General features: G+C 39.9%; 2 protein-coding genes across 3 annotated transcripts in view; one reads left to right on the plus strand and one right to left on the minus strand.

Moving 5' to 3' along the window:
* The first annotated feature begins 380 nt into the window (after nucleotides 1-380).
* Nucleotides 381-14,248, plus strand: part of ART3 (ADP-ribosyltransferase 3) — a 116,656-nt gene continuing 102,788 nt past the window's right edge. The window contains exons 1-2 of one of the 2 annotated variants that reach the window (XM_030819004.1): nucleotides 381-667; nucleotides 4,025-4,089. The gene's annotated coding sequence lies outside the window, so the exon portion shown is untranslated. Of the gene's footprint in view, nucleotides 668-3,952; nucleotides 4,090-14,248 lie in introns of those variants that run through there. The other variant, XM_030819005.1, reaches the window with a different exon arrangement.
* On the minus strand, nucleotides 5,080-11,225 carry CXCL9 (C-X-C motif chemokine ligand 9). The gene is made up of 4 exons (XM_003265771.4): nucleotides 11,108-11,225; nucleotides 9,885-10,011; nucleotides 8,536-8,620; nucleotides 5,080-7,434 (listed from the first exon to the last, which is right to left on the minus strand). The coding sequence occupies exons 1-4, from the start codon at nucleotides 11,169-11,171 to the stop codon at nucleotides 7,333-7,335; spliced, it is 378 nt and encodes a 125-aa protein (XP_003265819.1). The 5' UTR covers nucleotides 11,172-11,225; the 3' UTR covers nucleotides 5,080-7,332.

Consider the following 14,248-nt stretch of genomic DNA (forward strand, 5'->3'; position numbering starts at 1 on the left):
ATTGTATTTTCTTTCTTTCTTTTTTTAGACGGAGTCTCACTCTGTTGCCAGGCTGGAGTGCAGTGGCACGATCTCGGCTCACTGCAACCTCCGACTCTCTGGTTCAAGCGATTCTCCTGCCTCAGCCTCCTGAATAGCTAGGATTACAGGCATGCGCCACCACGCCCAGCTAATTTTTGTAGTTTTAGTAGAGATGGGGTTTCATCATGTTGGCCAGGATGGTCTCGATCTCCTGACCTCGTGATCCGTCCGCCTTGGCCTCCCCAAGTGCTGAGATTACAGGCGTGAGCCACCGCACCCGGCCTTTTATTGTACTTTCTTCCTCCTCTCTCTCTTTTACAGCTTTATTATGAGTTTTCCCCACAAGCCCATGTATTTCTTTGCTCCTGTGGGCAGTGAAAACTTTTGGCCTTGCCTCAGGACAAATCTATCAGGGTTGATAGATTTTGTCATTGGTACAGGCCCTCGCTTCTCGTCCCCCTCCACTGCCTCTCTTTTTGCTGATCCAAGGTCCCCAACATTCTCCCTAGCTGCCAGAGATCATTCCTGTTTCCCCATTATTCAGAGAAATTTAGCTTAGTTTTGCTTTGACTTCCATACCATCAAAAGTCCTAGGCCCGTCTCTCCCTAATCAAAGGCTCCATACAAAAGAGACATCTGCCCTGAGGTAAATTCTGAGGCTTTCAGTATTGCAGAAGTGATTGCTGGCATTTCTTCTTCTAAGCAACACATTTTTTTTCCTTCTCTGTTATATAGTTTATTTTGACATGTATCCTCTTACGTAATAGATTGTGATTTTTAGTTCTTCATTCCAGAGGAAATGCAGGTTGTCTACTCCAATGGTTAAAGAAAGCTGGTGGTAGATGGCTGTACCTACTTGGTCCTACACTCTACTAGAAGGCAGAGGCCAAGACTTAGTTCTCTGGAGATGGAGATACCAGCAAGCCATTCCTTCTTTTTTTCTTTGAGCAAAACAATTCTTTATTAAAACAGTTGACTTGAAACAGTATATTATATCTAAAGGAAGAGTTTTTTTTTATCTGTATAGCAGACTTTTAAAGAAAGCAACTAGTTATGTATAACTTGACACCCTTCCCTCTAATCTTTTGTCAGTTTGCCCCAGTTCATAATCTTATTAATGGACTTAGATTAGACTGTTCCTTTGTGATTTATTCATCTCCTTAAAATGTAGGGTCCAAAGTTTAAAGTTCCCTCCTGAGAACTTTAAACCAATGTGGATATCAAAATGCCTCAAGTGACTTCTTGGCTTGTGATGACTTGGGAGCTAATTCCACTCCCTATTAAGAAGTGTTGCCTGTTTTTCTTTCTCATTTAATTTCATCTTCTCTCTATCTAGGCCAAAAACGAGACAGTGCCTAAAGTATCTGTGATTGTAGTCTCTCTTTATCTTCCTTTCCAATAAGAAGGCAACTTTCCAGTTTCCCAGTAAGGATAAAGCAACTGCAAATAGCTTTCTCCCAGTTAACTGACCTAGAGATCACTAGCATTTATTTATTTATTTATTTATTTATTTATTTATTTAATTTATTTTGAGACGGAGTCTCACTTTGTTGCCCAGGCTGGAGAGCAGTGGCACGATCTCAGCTCACTGCAACCTCTGCCTCCTGGGTTCAAACGATTCTTGTGCCTCAGCCTCTCAAGTAGTGGAGATTACTGGCGTGTGCCACCACGCCCAGCTAATTTTTGTATTTGAGTAGAGACAGAGTTTCACCATGTTGGCCAGTCTGGTCTCAAACTCCTGACCCCAAGTGATCCAGTCACCTTGGCTGGGATTACAGGCGTGAGCCATGGTACCTGGCCACTAGCATTTAAATTCATAAGAATAGTTTACAGATTAAATACGTCTGAGTCTTTTATCCATTGCTTTAATGTATAAAATTTGTTCAGGCACAGACTGCTTTCTAGTATAGCAAAATAATTGAAGATTTTAATCATAGAACAATCCTTACTAGTTAAAGTCATTTTATGACAGGGCATGGAGGTGGATACCAGTGTGGCCAGGAGCATTCTGGGATGGAGTCATGGGAAAAGTGGGACTTGAATCATGTGTGGGTGGGAGTCAGATGAGTGGAAAGTAGGACAGGGCAAATAAAAGAATGAGCAACGCTGAGGGCAGAAATGAGCATGAGATGAACATGACAAGAGTAGTTGAAATTGATTTGGAAAAGGCCCAAAATGAAAATTTAGGGTGAAGCATATGTCAATCAACTAAAAAATACATATTAGGAGCTTCCCAAGTGCCAGGCACTGCTCTAGGCATGCAGTAGTGGGGAAGACAAAGTTTCCATGGTCAAGGAACCTAAATTTGTACATGTGGTAGGGTAGGAGGGAAGATGTAAGTACACACATTATTTTAAAAGGTAATTTCAGATTGTGATGGTTTGATCATTATATCTAATCATGATAAAAAAAAAATGAAACAGACTCTAGCCACCAGATTTTTAAAATTGTGTACCCTTCTAGTTAAAATTAGAACAGCCATCCCATCTATGTATGTTTTGTTCTCTTGTTAGTTTATATTAGCATTATTAATATAATCTTCCACAGGAATTTCTTAGCAGGAGTCTTTTAGAGCCACTTGCCCATTTTGTGAAGGTTGGCTTAGTGAGCACTCTGTCTTGTAATCCTTAAATCCCCTTAACTACGTGCACATAAATGGAAACTCATGTTGCAATCTGCAGAAGGTGAATGACTGAGTGAGGGCACATGCCAGCCCCTCAGTTGTGGAGATCTCACCTTTTCCTCAGGAAATTAGCACATGACAAATGATTTACAGTCAATTTTCAGTTCTTTCTTATTTTTTAGACAAAAATGTAAGTTCTAAATATTTTCATCAACTCCATAAGGTACACACACCAGAACCACTACCACTACCAGAGAGAGAGTCTGGGGAAAGAGTGGTTATTTACTAAGGGTCATAAGAGAAGGGGACTCTGTGAAGTGACATTTAAACTGAGACTTAAGTGATGAGGCAAGAACTGCCATGCAAAGAAGTGTGTGTAGGCCCAGGTGTTTCAGGGAAGCAGAGCCACTATGAGTCTTATGAGGATAAAAATTTACTATAGGATTCAGATCTCACAGATGAGGGAGGATCTCAGGGAGTGAACATCTAGAAGGGAGAGTCAGGGGATCAGAGGAAAGATCAGTGACTGGTCCATCAGAAGCACCAGGACAGTTGGACAAATAGAGCTTGTGAGAAAAATCCAAGAAGTTAAGCCTGTTCAGCGCCAAATTGGGGCTGCTAGGATCTACGGGAGCTGTTGCTTCTGTGTAACTACCGCCTCTGTGGGTCCACTGCCAAATATCTGGGTGGGGGACCTGGGACCATCATTGATCATGAGGCCAGCAGTCCTGAGCATAAGCTGAACGTGGAGGAAAAGAGCAAGGACAAGCTGGGATCCACTGGCTACTAGTGTGTCTGTCAATATGTCTAATCAAGATTAAGGGTCACTCCTTCACTTTTGATTTCCAAATCTCACATGAGTTCTTCTTTGGCTAACTATAACCTAGAACCACACAGGGAAGGAGATTCTGGGAAATGTAGTTGTAAGACTAACCAAGTTGATATAGTACAACCCAGAACCACAGGGAACAAAAACCCCAGAAGGCAATGAATTTGGTGTGCTCAAGAGACATACAGAAAAAAGGTGATGCTGAGGCTCGACAAAGGAGGGGAGGGTAGAGGGAGCATGATCAGAGAAGCAGGCAGTTCCCAGCTTATGTGAGGCCAGCTCATGGTATGTTTTGACTTAATGCTAAGCTGCAGGATTTTAAGCAAGGTGGCAGCATTCTGTAAGTTATTTTTTTAAAAGATTATTCTGGTTGTCATGGAAGTTAGGGAAGCAAGAGAAATGTTGGGAAGAAGAGCCAACAGGGAAAACAGCAGGCTACTGAGGTAGCCCAGGAAAGAGACAATGACGGCCTGGACTAGGATTATAAAATACCGATATTGAGAACTGGTCAGGAAGGCTTTTAGTCTCATTTCTCCAACATGTTTTTTCAGTGCTGGAAACATTTCTCTCTATGTGAGATGTGGGATCCATCAGCTGCAAGGAAGATGCAGCAGAGGTAAGTGGTTAGGGAGGATCTGGGACAAACATTGAGGACTTTCTCTGCACCAAGACCTATGCTGAACCTGCTCCTCACAACAATCCGGAGTGAGAAAAATGATGCACTGGGAAGTTAAATATTATACTTTAACCAGGGTCACACAGTTAATAAGTAGTGGGCCCCTGATTCTAACCAGGATATCCCAGAATCCAGGATCTTAGCTCCTTCCAGGGTCCTGCTGCCTCTCAGATGAAGGCCCTTGTGAGAATTCATGTCTACCATTAGCAGCTGTTACCTGCCCAAATATTACACCTGTCTTGCCTCTAAAGTGTACATCAAGTGTATAGGCTGATGCTCTTCGTTCCACTCTCAACCTTCTTAGAGACTCCATGCTGCATAATGCCTTCAGCCCAAGTTTCCTGGACCCTTAAATAATTCATTCAGTGTTTAGGTCTCCATCATAACTACTTGAGGCTTTACAATATTTAAACACATGCAATTTTATGGATAGAAAAGAAGACGGGTTGGCTTCCTGGGTACACACCTCATTGGAATAGTGTTACTCTTGAGGATTAGGAAATAGATTGAATTCTACATAACGCTTTTTTTTTTTTTTTTTTTTTAGAGTCTCACTCTGTTGCTCAAGCTGGAGTGCAGTGGCATGATCTTGCCTCACTGCAACCTCTGCCTCCCGAGTTCAAGCGATTCTCCTGCCTCAGCCTCCCAAGTAACTAGGACTATAGGCACATGCCACCATGCCCCGCTAATTTTTGTAATTTTAGTACAGACAGGCTCTCACCATGTTGGCCAGGCTGGTCTCGAACTCCTGACCTCAAGTGATCCGCCCACTTCAGCCTCCCAAAGTGCTGGGATTATAGACATGAGCCACCGTGCCCAGCCCCACATAACTCTTTTAAATCAATGTTGTTGTAAGTCACTGTTGTCATATTTTCCATAGGCTTTTTTTTTTTCCTGTCCCTGATTGGCCCTTTAAAGAGCTTTCATGTGTTATCTCAATTAGTGTTACACTTTGAGAGAAAGCTGAAAAGTAAATAATAAGGACATATGAGATTTACTATTAAACATTCAATAGTTGAAGGGTATGTTGAAGACAAAAAAAATCAAGATCTGTTTTCTGATTAATGGTCTATTTATTGATACCATTCTATTTTAACAAAGAAAATATTTCGAATTACAAGGTATACAAGTCAATACTGTTTTGAAGTTAGACATTATTTGCTTTGAGAGTATATGTGTGTGTGTATACATATGATAAATGATTCTAACGTGTGTGTCAGCGACAATATGTGGTCTTTGGTTATTAGTTATATACTGTCTACCTGTGAGATGCAAGGTAAGTGGGTCACAGACTCTCAAATTTATGAAACACTTAGATTTTTCAGGGAAGTTACATGGAAGGAACTAGGGAGTTTCATGATTAGATAAAGCGTTTTGGTGGGATCTCCACTGGACAGCACTCTAAATCATCAGCAGTGTGAGCGGTGATACAATTTGGGAAAGTGAGTATAGGTTTAAATTCTGGCCATAGACAACCTCTCCTACAAAATTCACTGAACCTCCTCTGTAAGGAGGTTTCCATGTCCTGCAGAGGCTAACTGGGCACCAATCATGCCTCCACTAACCGACTTGGCTGCTTCCTCTAGCGCTTAGTACTTCACCGTTCCCTTTCTTCATGGGAGATGGTGTGGTAATTGATAATCACAATACAAACTCTGAAACAAGTAAACAGACAATAAAACTCATATTTGCCTAAAATAAGTATTGAAAAGAATCTTGGTGGCTATCTTGTTAGATCGTAAAAAGCTGAGGCTTACTGAGAAAGCCCTTTTCCTTCAGGAAAAGGAATTTTTGTATGGTTGGGAAAAGGTTGGTCACTGGCTGATGTATAAAGTCCTTTTCATTGTAAGATTATATGATTTTCGGTAAACTGTATATTTTTAAAAAATACTCCAGAATATCCACAAGTGTTTTACCACGTGCTTCTTATTGTTGGAGAAGCTGAGCAAACATCCTGTCATAAAAAGACAAGGATGTTGCATCATCCCTGGTCCCTGTAGTGAGTGTCCTGAAGATAAGTAAGAGGTTACCAGAGGCTAGCCAACATGGAGTAGCCAGGAAAGAGCCGGCACCTGCTCTGAGACAATGGTCTGATTGCCATCCTGCCCATAACAACATCAATTAAAAAATTATTAAAACCTAGTTCTACAGTATTATTAGGCACTGTGGAAGAAACAGGGAAATATACTGTGGCTCTTGCCCTCAAGGAGCTGACAATCTGGTTGGAGAGATCGGATAAACACTCAAGAATTAGTTAACCATTGAGTGTTCACCCATGTGGTACTGAACCAAGTGAAATAGGAGTTTTAAGATAATTTGTGTGTCCAAAAAGGTTTATTTAAGAGGCAGGACTTGAACTAAGCTGGATTGAGTGAGGATGAATTGGGAGAAGAAAGCATTTCTGTGGGGTGTTGGGGACAAGGTAAGAAAGGAGTTGACTCAGATAAATCAGAGCATGTGACAGGTGCACTGGAGAGGAGAAAGGCACTGAGTTGTGGTAGGACGGAGAAGAGCTGACTTGAATGAAGCAAAGGGGAACAAAAAGAAATAAAGTGGTCAGCCTGAGTGGGCAAGATGGAATCACATGGCTTCCAAAGCCAGAAAGGAGGCTCTGAAAGCCACACACTGGTGATCTTCAGTGGTGATACCCAACAACAATCAGCATGAATCTCTCAGACACACTGTGTGTGAGGCCTGTAGGCTGATTCAAATACAGAGGTTGATGGCCACAGCAGCTTGGTGAGGTCCAGCTCAATTTCAAACTGCTTGGCTCACCAGCATGCTAACAGGCTTAGGACTTGCTGACATGTGCCTCAGATACTCTCTGGAGGCTGCAGTGCTTGGAAGCCTAGGGCTGCTCTTCCAGGCAGGTGTTGTGAGTGGGATGTGGCTGGGTGAACATCTGTGTAGACATGGGTATTACTAAAATCACAGCCTTAAGCATGATGAAATTCAATTGGTGGGTGGTAGAAGAACAAAGACTATCATAGTTTCTAACAATTCTTAACATTTGGATTCTTAAAATCAACTTTCTAACTTTAGTTACAATTTCAGAGGAATGTTTTAAATTTTCTAGTCAAATTAACAAGTCTTCGTATTATATGCCATCCTCCTTTGGAATGATCATGGTATAATTAAAATAGAACATTTTTAACACAGAATACTTATTGGTGAAGTGGTCTCTTATGTAGTCTTCTTTTGACGAGAACGTTGAGATTTTCGAACTTTCGGAACTTTCTTTTTTTGATGTTTTTTCCCATTCTTTTGCTTTTTCTTTTGGCTGACCTGTGAGAAAAAGGGGAAAAAGGGCGATGTTTCTGAATCTTACCATTCTTACTTCCTTATATTTGGACTCTCCTGGTCATACTCTCATACCCTCAAAACCAAATTAAAGTCACTTCACTCTCAGAGGGGCTGCCTTAGATTCTTTCTACTTTGCTCACTTTGAGGAGGAGGCAACAGCCTTCAAACTGGCTGTCTTTTGTCTATTCTTCTGGCTTATTACATTCTCCTGGCAACCTTGCTTACCACTCAATAGCCCCAGCTACAACCCTCTGAAGTTGGCACTATTATCATCCACGTTTTACATAGGAGGAGGCTGAGTTCTGGAGAGGGTGACTTTCCCAAATCTGGACAGCTAGTATGTGGCAGAACCTCCAGTCTGTGAGACTCCAGAACCCAATCTCCCACCCACATATTCTGTGGCTCTCTTCAAATCCAACTCCTTAGTATGCCATGCAGGATTCCTCCCGCTTTGTCTTGATCTACTTTTCTGCCTCAGTCCCTTCACTCTCTTCACACAAACTCCAGCCACATTAATGGAGGCTCCCTGAACACAGCAGGTTCTCTCATGATTCTACTCTTCTGCTCATGCTGTCCTTACCTTCCTGGCAAATTATTTATTCTTCAAGACCCAAATCAAATATCACCTGACATGAGAAATCTTCCTTAACACTTTCTCCTGCCCCATTCCCCCAGCAAAGTCAAGTACTCCCTCCTCTATGTCGTCAAGATTCTTGTGCATACTTTTGTATTTCTCACATTGTACCATAATTATTAGCATATGCACTACAACAGGAAGGGTCTATACCTTATTATCTTTGTATCCTGTGTCTACCATTCAATTCATTACATATTTATTGTATTAAATAAGGACAAGCTCTGTACCCTCAAGGAACACACATTCTTCCGGTGGGAGACAGAGAGGGGATACTATATGAGGTAACCTAATTTTGTCCTAGGAACAAAATAGAAGCACCATAATTTGAATGAAAAATGTATTCTCAAAAGTTATGTATTCTTATAGTGTTCATGAAAAAGCAGATTCTTTGTCTTCTAAAGTTAATTTCTCAAAGAAAGAAAATTTTGATCCTCCTTTTCACCAACCTGTTTCTCCCACTTTTTAATCAGTTCCTTCACATCTGCTGAATCTGGGTTTAGACATGTTTGATCTCCATTCTTCAGTGTAGCACTGCCAAAGAAATAGCAATGAGATAGTTTTTTCTTATTAATAATTTAAATGCTTTTTCTCAGAAATAATGAAAACCAGTATGAATTTTGCCGAATTTTCTAATGAAACTACTTTAAATTATATCCTAGGACAAGATGAGTCACTGATTGAAATTTTCTTTTTCTTTTCTTTTTTTTTTTTTTTTGAGACAGAATCTCGCTCTGTTGCCAGGCTGGAGTACAGTGGTGCGATCTCAGCTTACTGCAATCTCCACCTCCTGGATTCAAGCGATTCTCCTGCTTCAGCCTCCCGAATAGCTGGGACTACAGGCACACGCCACCACACCCAGCTAATTTTTGTATTTTTAGTAGAGACAGGGTTTTACCACATTGGCCAGGATGGTCTCAATCTCTTGACCTCATGATCTGCCCGCCTCAGCCTCCCAAAGTGCTGGGATTACAGGTGTGAGCCACCGTACCCAGCCCTGGTTAAATTTTAAAAATTACTTACAGTAGACTGTCTGGAAATAATTTAAATATTTCTTTAATTTTTCTGTATAGTCTGAGAATAAGAGTAGTCAAGGATGATTTATAAAGACAAAATATGCACACATCCTTTAACCTAGCAATTCTAATCTCTAGAAAGGAAAGAATTACAGACACAATACTGCCATAAGAAGTTTTATTTTTGCAGTAAAAATTTGGAAATAATCTATATTTCCAACAGCAATCCTGGTCATATAAATTATGGTTTATCCGTATGATGAAATACAGTTTGGCCATTAAAAATGACATTAGGTAAAAATTACATTATTAGAGATTTACTGACATGAGAAAATGTTCATGATATAGTGTTAATGAAAAAGCGGATTACAAAACAGTGTATAGTATATGATTTAATTTTTGTGTTTATATATGTGTATGTAAATACATATCTATGTTATGTGTACACGAAGCAAGTAAGGGAGTTTTAGAAAACTGTATACTAAGGGGTTAACAGTATTTGTCACTCGAGGGTAGAATTATGAGTGATTTTTATTTTCTTCTATTGTGTTATCTGCATTAAACATTTTGTACAACAAACGTGTGTCATTCGTGGGGCCTAATCTACCAGAAATTCCTTGCATTTTTAAGGAGAAGAAAAGAAAGGAGCTGCCCAAACTTATGGAGGGGCTAACCATCTGATTTTTAAGTGTTTCTATGGGCAAGCACTCCAAGGGTAAAACTCATTAAATTTAATGTTCTTGCCAATAAGGTGCATGCATGTTAGCTGGGTTGTTACTTACATGATTTCAATTTTCTCGCAGGAAGGGCTTGGGGCAAATTGTTTAAGGTCTTTCAAGGATCGTAGGTGGATAGTCGCTGGGTTGGTCCTGATGCAGGAACAGCGACCATTCCTCATTACTGGGGTTCCTGAGGGAAAGAAAAAGATAGAACACATCAGTATAGGCCAATGTTTCAGTTTAGGTGATCTATCAAAATGATACACTTGACTGAGTCATGAGTATTGCTATCATTTACCAAGTGCCTAAAAATCATCACCACAATCCTTTGAAGGAGGTATCATCTCTATTTTATACATAAGGAAACTAAGGTTCAGAAAGATTAAGAATAAAGTCATACAGCTTTTAGGGAGCAGAGGCAGGGTTTTAGCCCAGATCTCTCTGAGTCCAAAGACGTTGCTCTTAACTACCACACCATATGTCCTTGGGAGAAAAAGAGACTTTCACAATATTTAATAAGTGTCTATCACAAGACAAACAGGTAACTAATTCATGTATGCTATGCTGATCACAGTTTCTTAAGCAACTCCTAAACCATCTATTATTTATTATCTGACCTTAGGAGATGGAACTGGTGTTGGTGTTGAATAGAAAGCACTCCTTTTAACCAATCACCACTTCCATCCTCATCCTCTCTCCTCCCCACTGCCTTGCTTTTCAATAGTGTTTTAAATTTTTGAAAACCCCTTAAAATACATTATCTTAATTCTTAAATTCATATATTTACTTGGTACTTATTGGTACTTATTGTACTATATATGTAGCAGTCAGAAAAGGTATAACTACAAAGTTCTATTTTACAGACGATGAGGAAACTGCGGTCTAGAAAGATTAAGTAATTTGTCCAAGGTAACAAAGATAGTTAGTAAATAGATTAGGGACAAATTCTCCGATTATTGGTTGGATCCTTAATTGGTTAGCCCAAAAAACAGTATCAGGGAGAAGAAAATAATTTAGGAGATAGAGTTCTCATTATTACCCAGTTCAATGAACATTTATTGAACACTTACTAGGAATTCATACACCTAGACTACAAAGACTTGTATTTGACTTGGCAGATCGAAGCTATGAACTTTGGATAACTGGTCATGCCACTGAGAAGCTTTTATGACTGACCAAATATTGCTCTTCAATGCAGGCAGAACATTCACCTTTATCTGGCTAATCAAGATTCTTTTACAGTGAATCACTTCTCTTACTTTACAGCCTAACTCAGAACCCCTTACCTTGCACTCCAATCAGAACCAGCAAGATGATGCCCAAGAGGAAAAGAACACCACTTTTCTTCATAGTGATAGAATGGAGCTCCAAGTCACTCCTGTATTGGATTTTGAGCCTGAGAAATTCTTTAGAGAACACATTTTGGGGATCATATTTATTTAGGATATTCATTTCTCTCCTAAATTCGATTGGCTAGTATCTTTAGCTGAGCTAACTAAATTAACCACAAACTTGAATGTGCTGGGGGAAACCCTAGTCTCAGATCCAAGGGAATTTCTGCATGTTTTTATTTCCATTTCACATAAATGGGTGGTTTATAGTAAGGGATGTGAAACTAGCAACACTGATAGCCTTTGGCACATTCACAGCTGCTCACCTGTGTGAAGAATAGGTTATATAATGAATATACTAATGTTATACAACAAAGGTTGGAGATGTGGTTTCCAGATGGGAAATATTAAAGTCCAGATAAATAATATACTTTTCAAATTCCCTTACTATTTATGGCATATCCTTCTGTCTAATAGATGGCTACATTGATATTTTCTTATATTGCCCACCTAACAGCTTAAAGCACCTTAATTTCCTCTGGGACCAGGTCATTTTCTACTAGTGGTAAGCTCATTCTGTATCATTCCTGCTACAGTATTATTTTTTAAATTAATAGATTGGTTAGAATAAGGGGTCAGTTGCATGTAAGAGACCCAAGTTAACAGTGGCTAAGAAATGCAATAAAAATGAAGATAAATAGCTGGGACCCTATTAAATTAAAGAGCTTTTGCACAGCAAAAGGAACAGTCAGTAGAGTAAACAGACAACCCACAGAGTGGGAGAAAATCTTCACAATCTATATACCTGACAAAGGACTAATATCCAGAATCTAGAATGAACTCAAACAAATCAGTAAGTAAAAAACAAACAATCCCATTAAAAAATAGGCTAAGGACATCAATATACAATTCTCAAAAGAAGATACACGAATGACCAACAAACATATGAAAAAATGCTCATCACTAATGATCAGGGAAATGCACATCAAAACCACGATGTGATACCACCTTACTCCTGCAAGAATGGCCATAATCAAAAAATCAAAAAACAGCAGATGTTGGTGTGGACTTGGTGTTCAGGGAACACTTCTACACTGCTGGTGGGAATGTAAACTAGCACAGCCGCTATGGAAAACAGTGTGGAGATTCCTTAAAGAACTAAAAAGTAGAACTACCATTTTTGATTCAGCAATCCCACTACTGGGTGTCCACCCAGAGGAAAAGAAGTCATTATTTGAAAAATGTACTTGCACATGCATGTTTATAGCAGCATAATTCACAATTGCAAAATCATGGAACCAACCCAAATGCCCATCAATCAATGAGTGAATAAAGAAACTGTGGTTTATATATACATGATAGAATACTACTCAGCCACAAAAAGGAATGAATTAATGGCATTAGCAGTGATCTGGATGAGATTGGAGACTATTATTCTAAGTGAAGTAACTCAGGAATGGAAAACCAAACATCATCTGTTCTCACTGATATGTGGGAGCTAAGCTATGAGGACACAAAGGCATAAGAATGATACAACGGAGTTTGGGGACTTGTGGAGAAGAGTGGGAGTGGGGTGAGGGATAAAAGACTACAAATAGGGTGCAGTGTATACTGCTTGGGTGATGGATGAACCGAAATCTCACAAATCACCACTAAAGAACTTATTCGTGTAACCAAATAGCACCTGTACCTCAATAACTTATGGAAAAATAAAAAAATAAACAACAACAACAGAAAACAGTGGCTAAGATAGAAGCTTATTTCTCCCTGAGAGACGTAGGTGTATTAGCACTTGGATAGTGGCTCTTTCCCATGAGGTCTTCCAGGCTCCTCCTTTCTTGTGTTGTCACCATCTCTAGATTGCTGCCCTCACGCACATGGCCAAAGGTGGCTTGCCACCATGTCCAATTTCCAAGTATAGGATGATGAGAAGGCAGAAAAAGGGCATGTCCCTTCTTTTTAGACATCTTAGAAGTTGCACCCATTATTTCCTATCACCTCCCATGGAGGCAGGCCTTAATCACGTGGCTACACCTGGCTGTAGGGGAAGTTAAGAAATGTGATCTTTATTTTGGTTGACTAGCTAAAGATTGGAGATTTCATTATTGTAAAACAATGTTTCTCAAAGTTTTTTTTCATTATGGACTCAGCACTGCATGCGCGTGTGTGCGCGCGCGCGCGCAGACACACACACACACACACACAGACACACACATTTCACCTTGCTCTGAGAAAAAATAAATTAAAATGAGCTGAAAACTAAATTTAATTTCTTCCTAAAGAGAGAAATCAAATGCTAAGAAATAAGATTTTGTTGGGTAGGGTTGAACTTTGGTAGGCCACTAGTCATTGTAATGTCTAAGATTATTTAGCTCTCCAAGAACCGATTTTTGTCCCTCTTGGGAGCAATTTACCCCTCCTCCCATTGACAATGCATGCTGTAGAATTGGAGGAAAATGGATATTAGCATTTCATGTCACATGGTGCACATTTTTTGACTGACTTCTATACAGATTATTAATACTTAAATGGAATTACAGAATTCTTTTTGAAGAAAACATGTGGTGACCATTGATACAGCTTATCCATTTGCTCATGCTTAGTTTTGGTACTGACTGTGGCAATGCATAGAGTGGAAATAGGTTCACGTTCCTGCTTTACTACTTAATGACTGTGTGCAAAATACTTAATATTTGTGAGCTTCATCTCCCTCATTTAAGAAAATTATTAGACCTCACAGGGTGTTAAGATTAATGCCAAAGACGGATTGTCAACTGCAAAGCATCACAGGGCTACTGGCTATTCTTTCCAGCAAAGAAAGAGGATGGAAATTTCTTACTATAAGAACTAAGGCCCAGCACTGTTGGTGCTACCCACCTTTCTAGCCTCTTCTTGCACAGCTCTCTGCTCCCATCACTTTGTCTTTTCTCAGTTTTCTTTTCTTTTCTCCTTCTCCTTCCCCTCCCCTCTTCTTTTCTTTTCTTTTCGTTCTTTTTGAGACGGAGTTTTGTTTTTTTTTGCCCAGGCTGGAGTGCAATGGTGCCATCTCAGCTCACCACAACTTTCGTCTCCCAGGCTCAAGCGATTCTCCTGCCT

Source organism: Nomascus leucogenys, chromosome 9 (genome assembly GCF_006542625.1).
Source record: "Nomascus leucogenys isolate Asia chromosome 9, Asia_NLE_v1, whole genome shotgun sequence".
In the NCBI taxonomy this organism is placed as follows: domain Eukaryota; kingdom Metazoa; phylum Chordata; class Mammalia; order Primates; family Hylobatidae; genus Nomascus; species Nomascus leucogenys.

Excerpts from the sequence above, each read along its gene's own strand:
- CXCL9 (XM_003265771.4), bottom strand. The coding sequence starts at position 11,171 with ATGAAGAAAAGTGGTGTTCTTTTCCTCTTGGGCATCATCTTGCTGGTT. Across the intron at positions 10,012-11,107 it reads GGTTCTGATTGGAGTGCAAG|GAACCCCAGTAATGAGGAAT; the intron begins GTAAGGGGTTCT and ends TCTTTCCCTCAG. Across the intron at positions 7,435-8,535 it reads TTAAAAAGTGGGAGAAACAG|GTCAGCCAAAAGAAAAAGCA; the intron begins GTTGGTGAAAAG and ends TTTTTCTCACAG.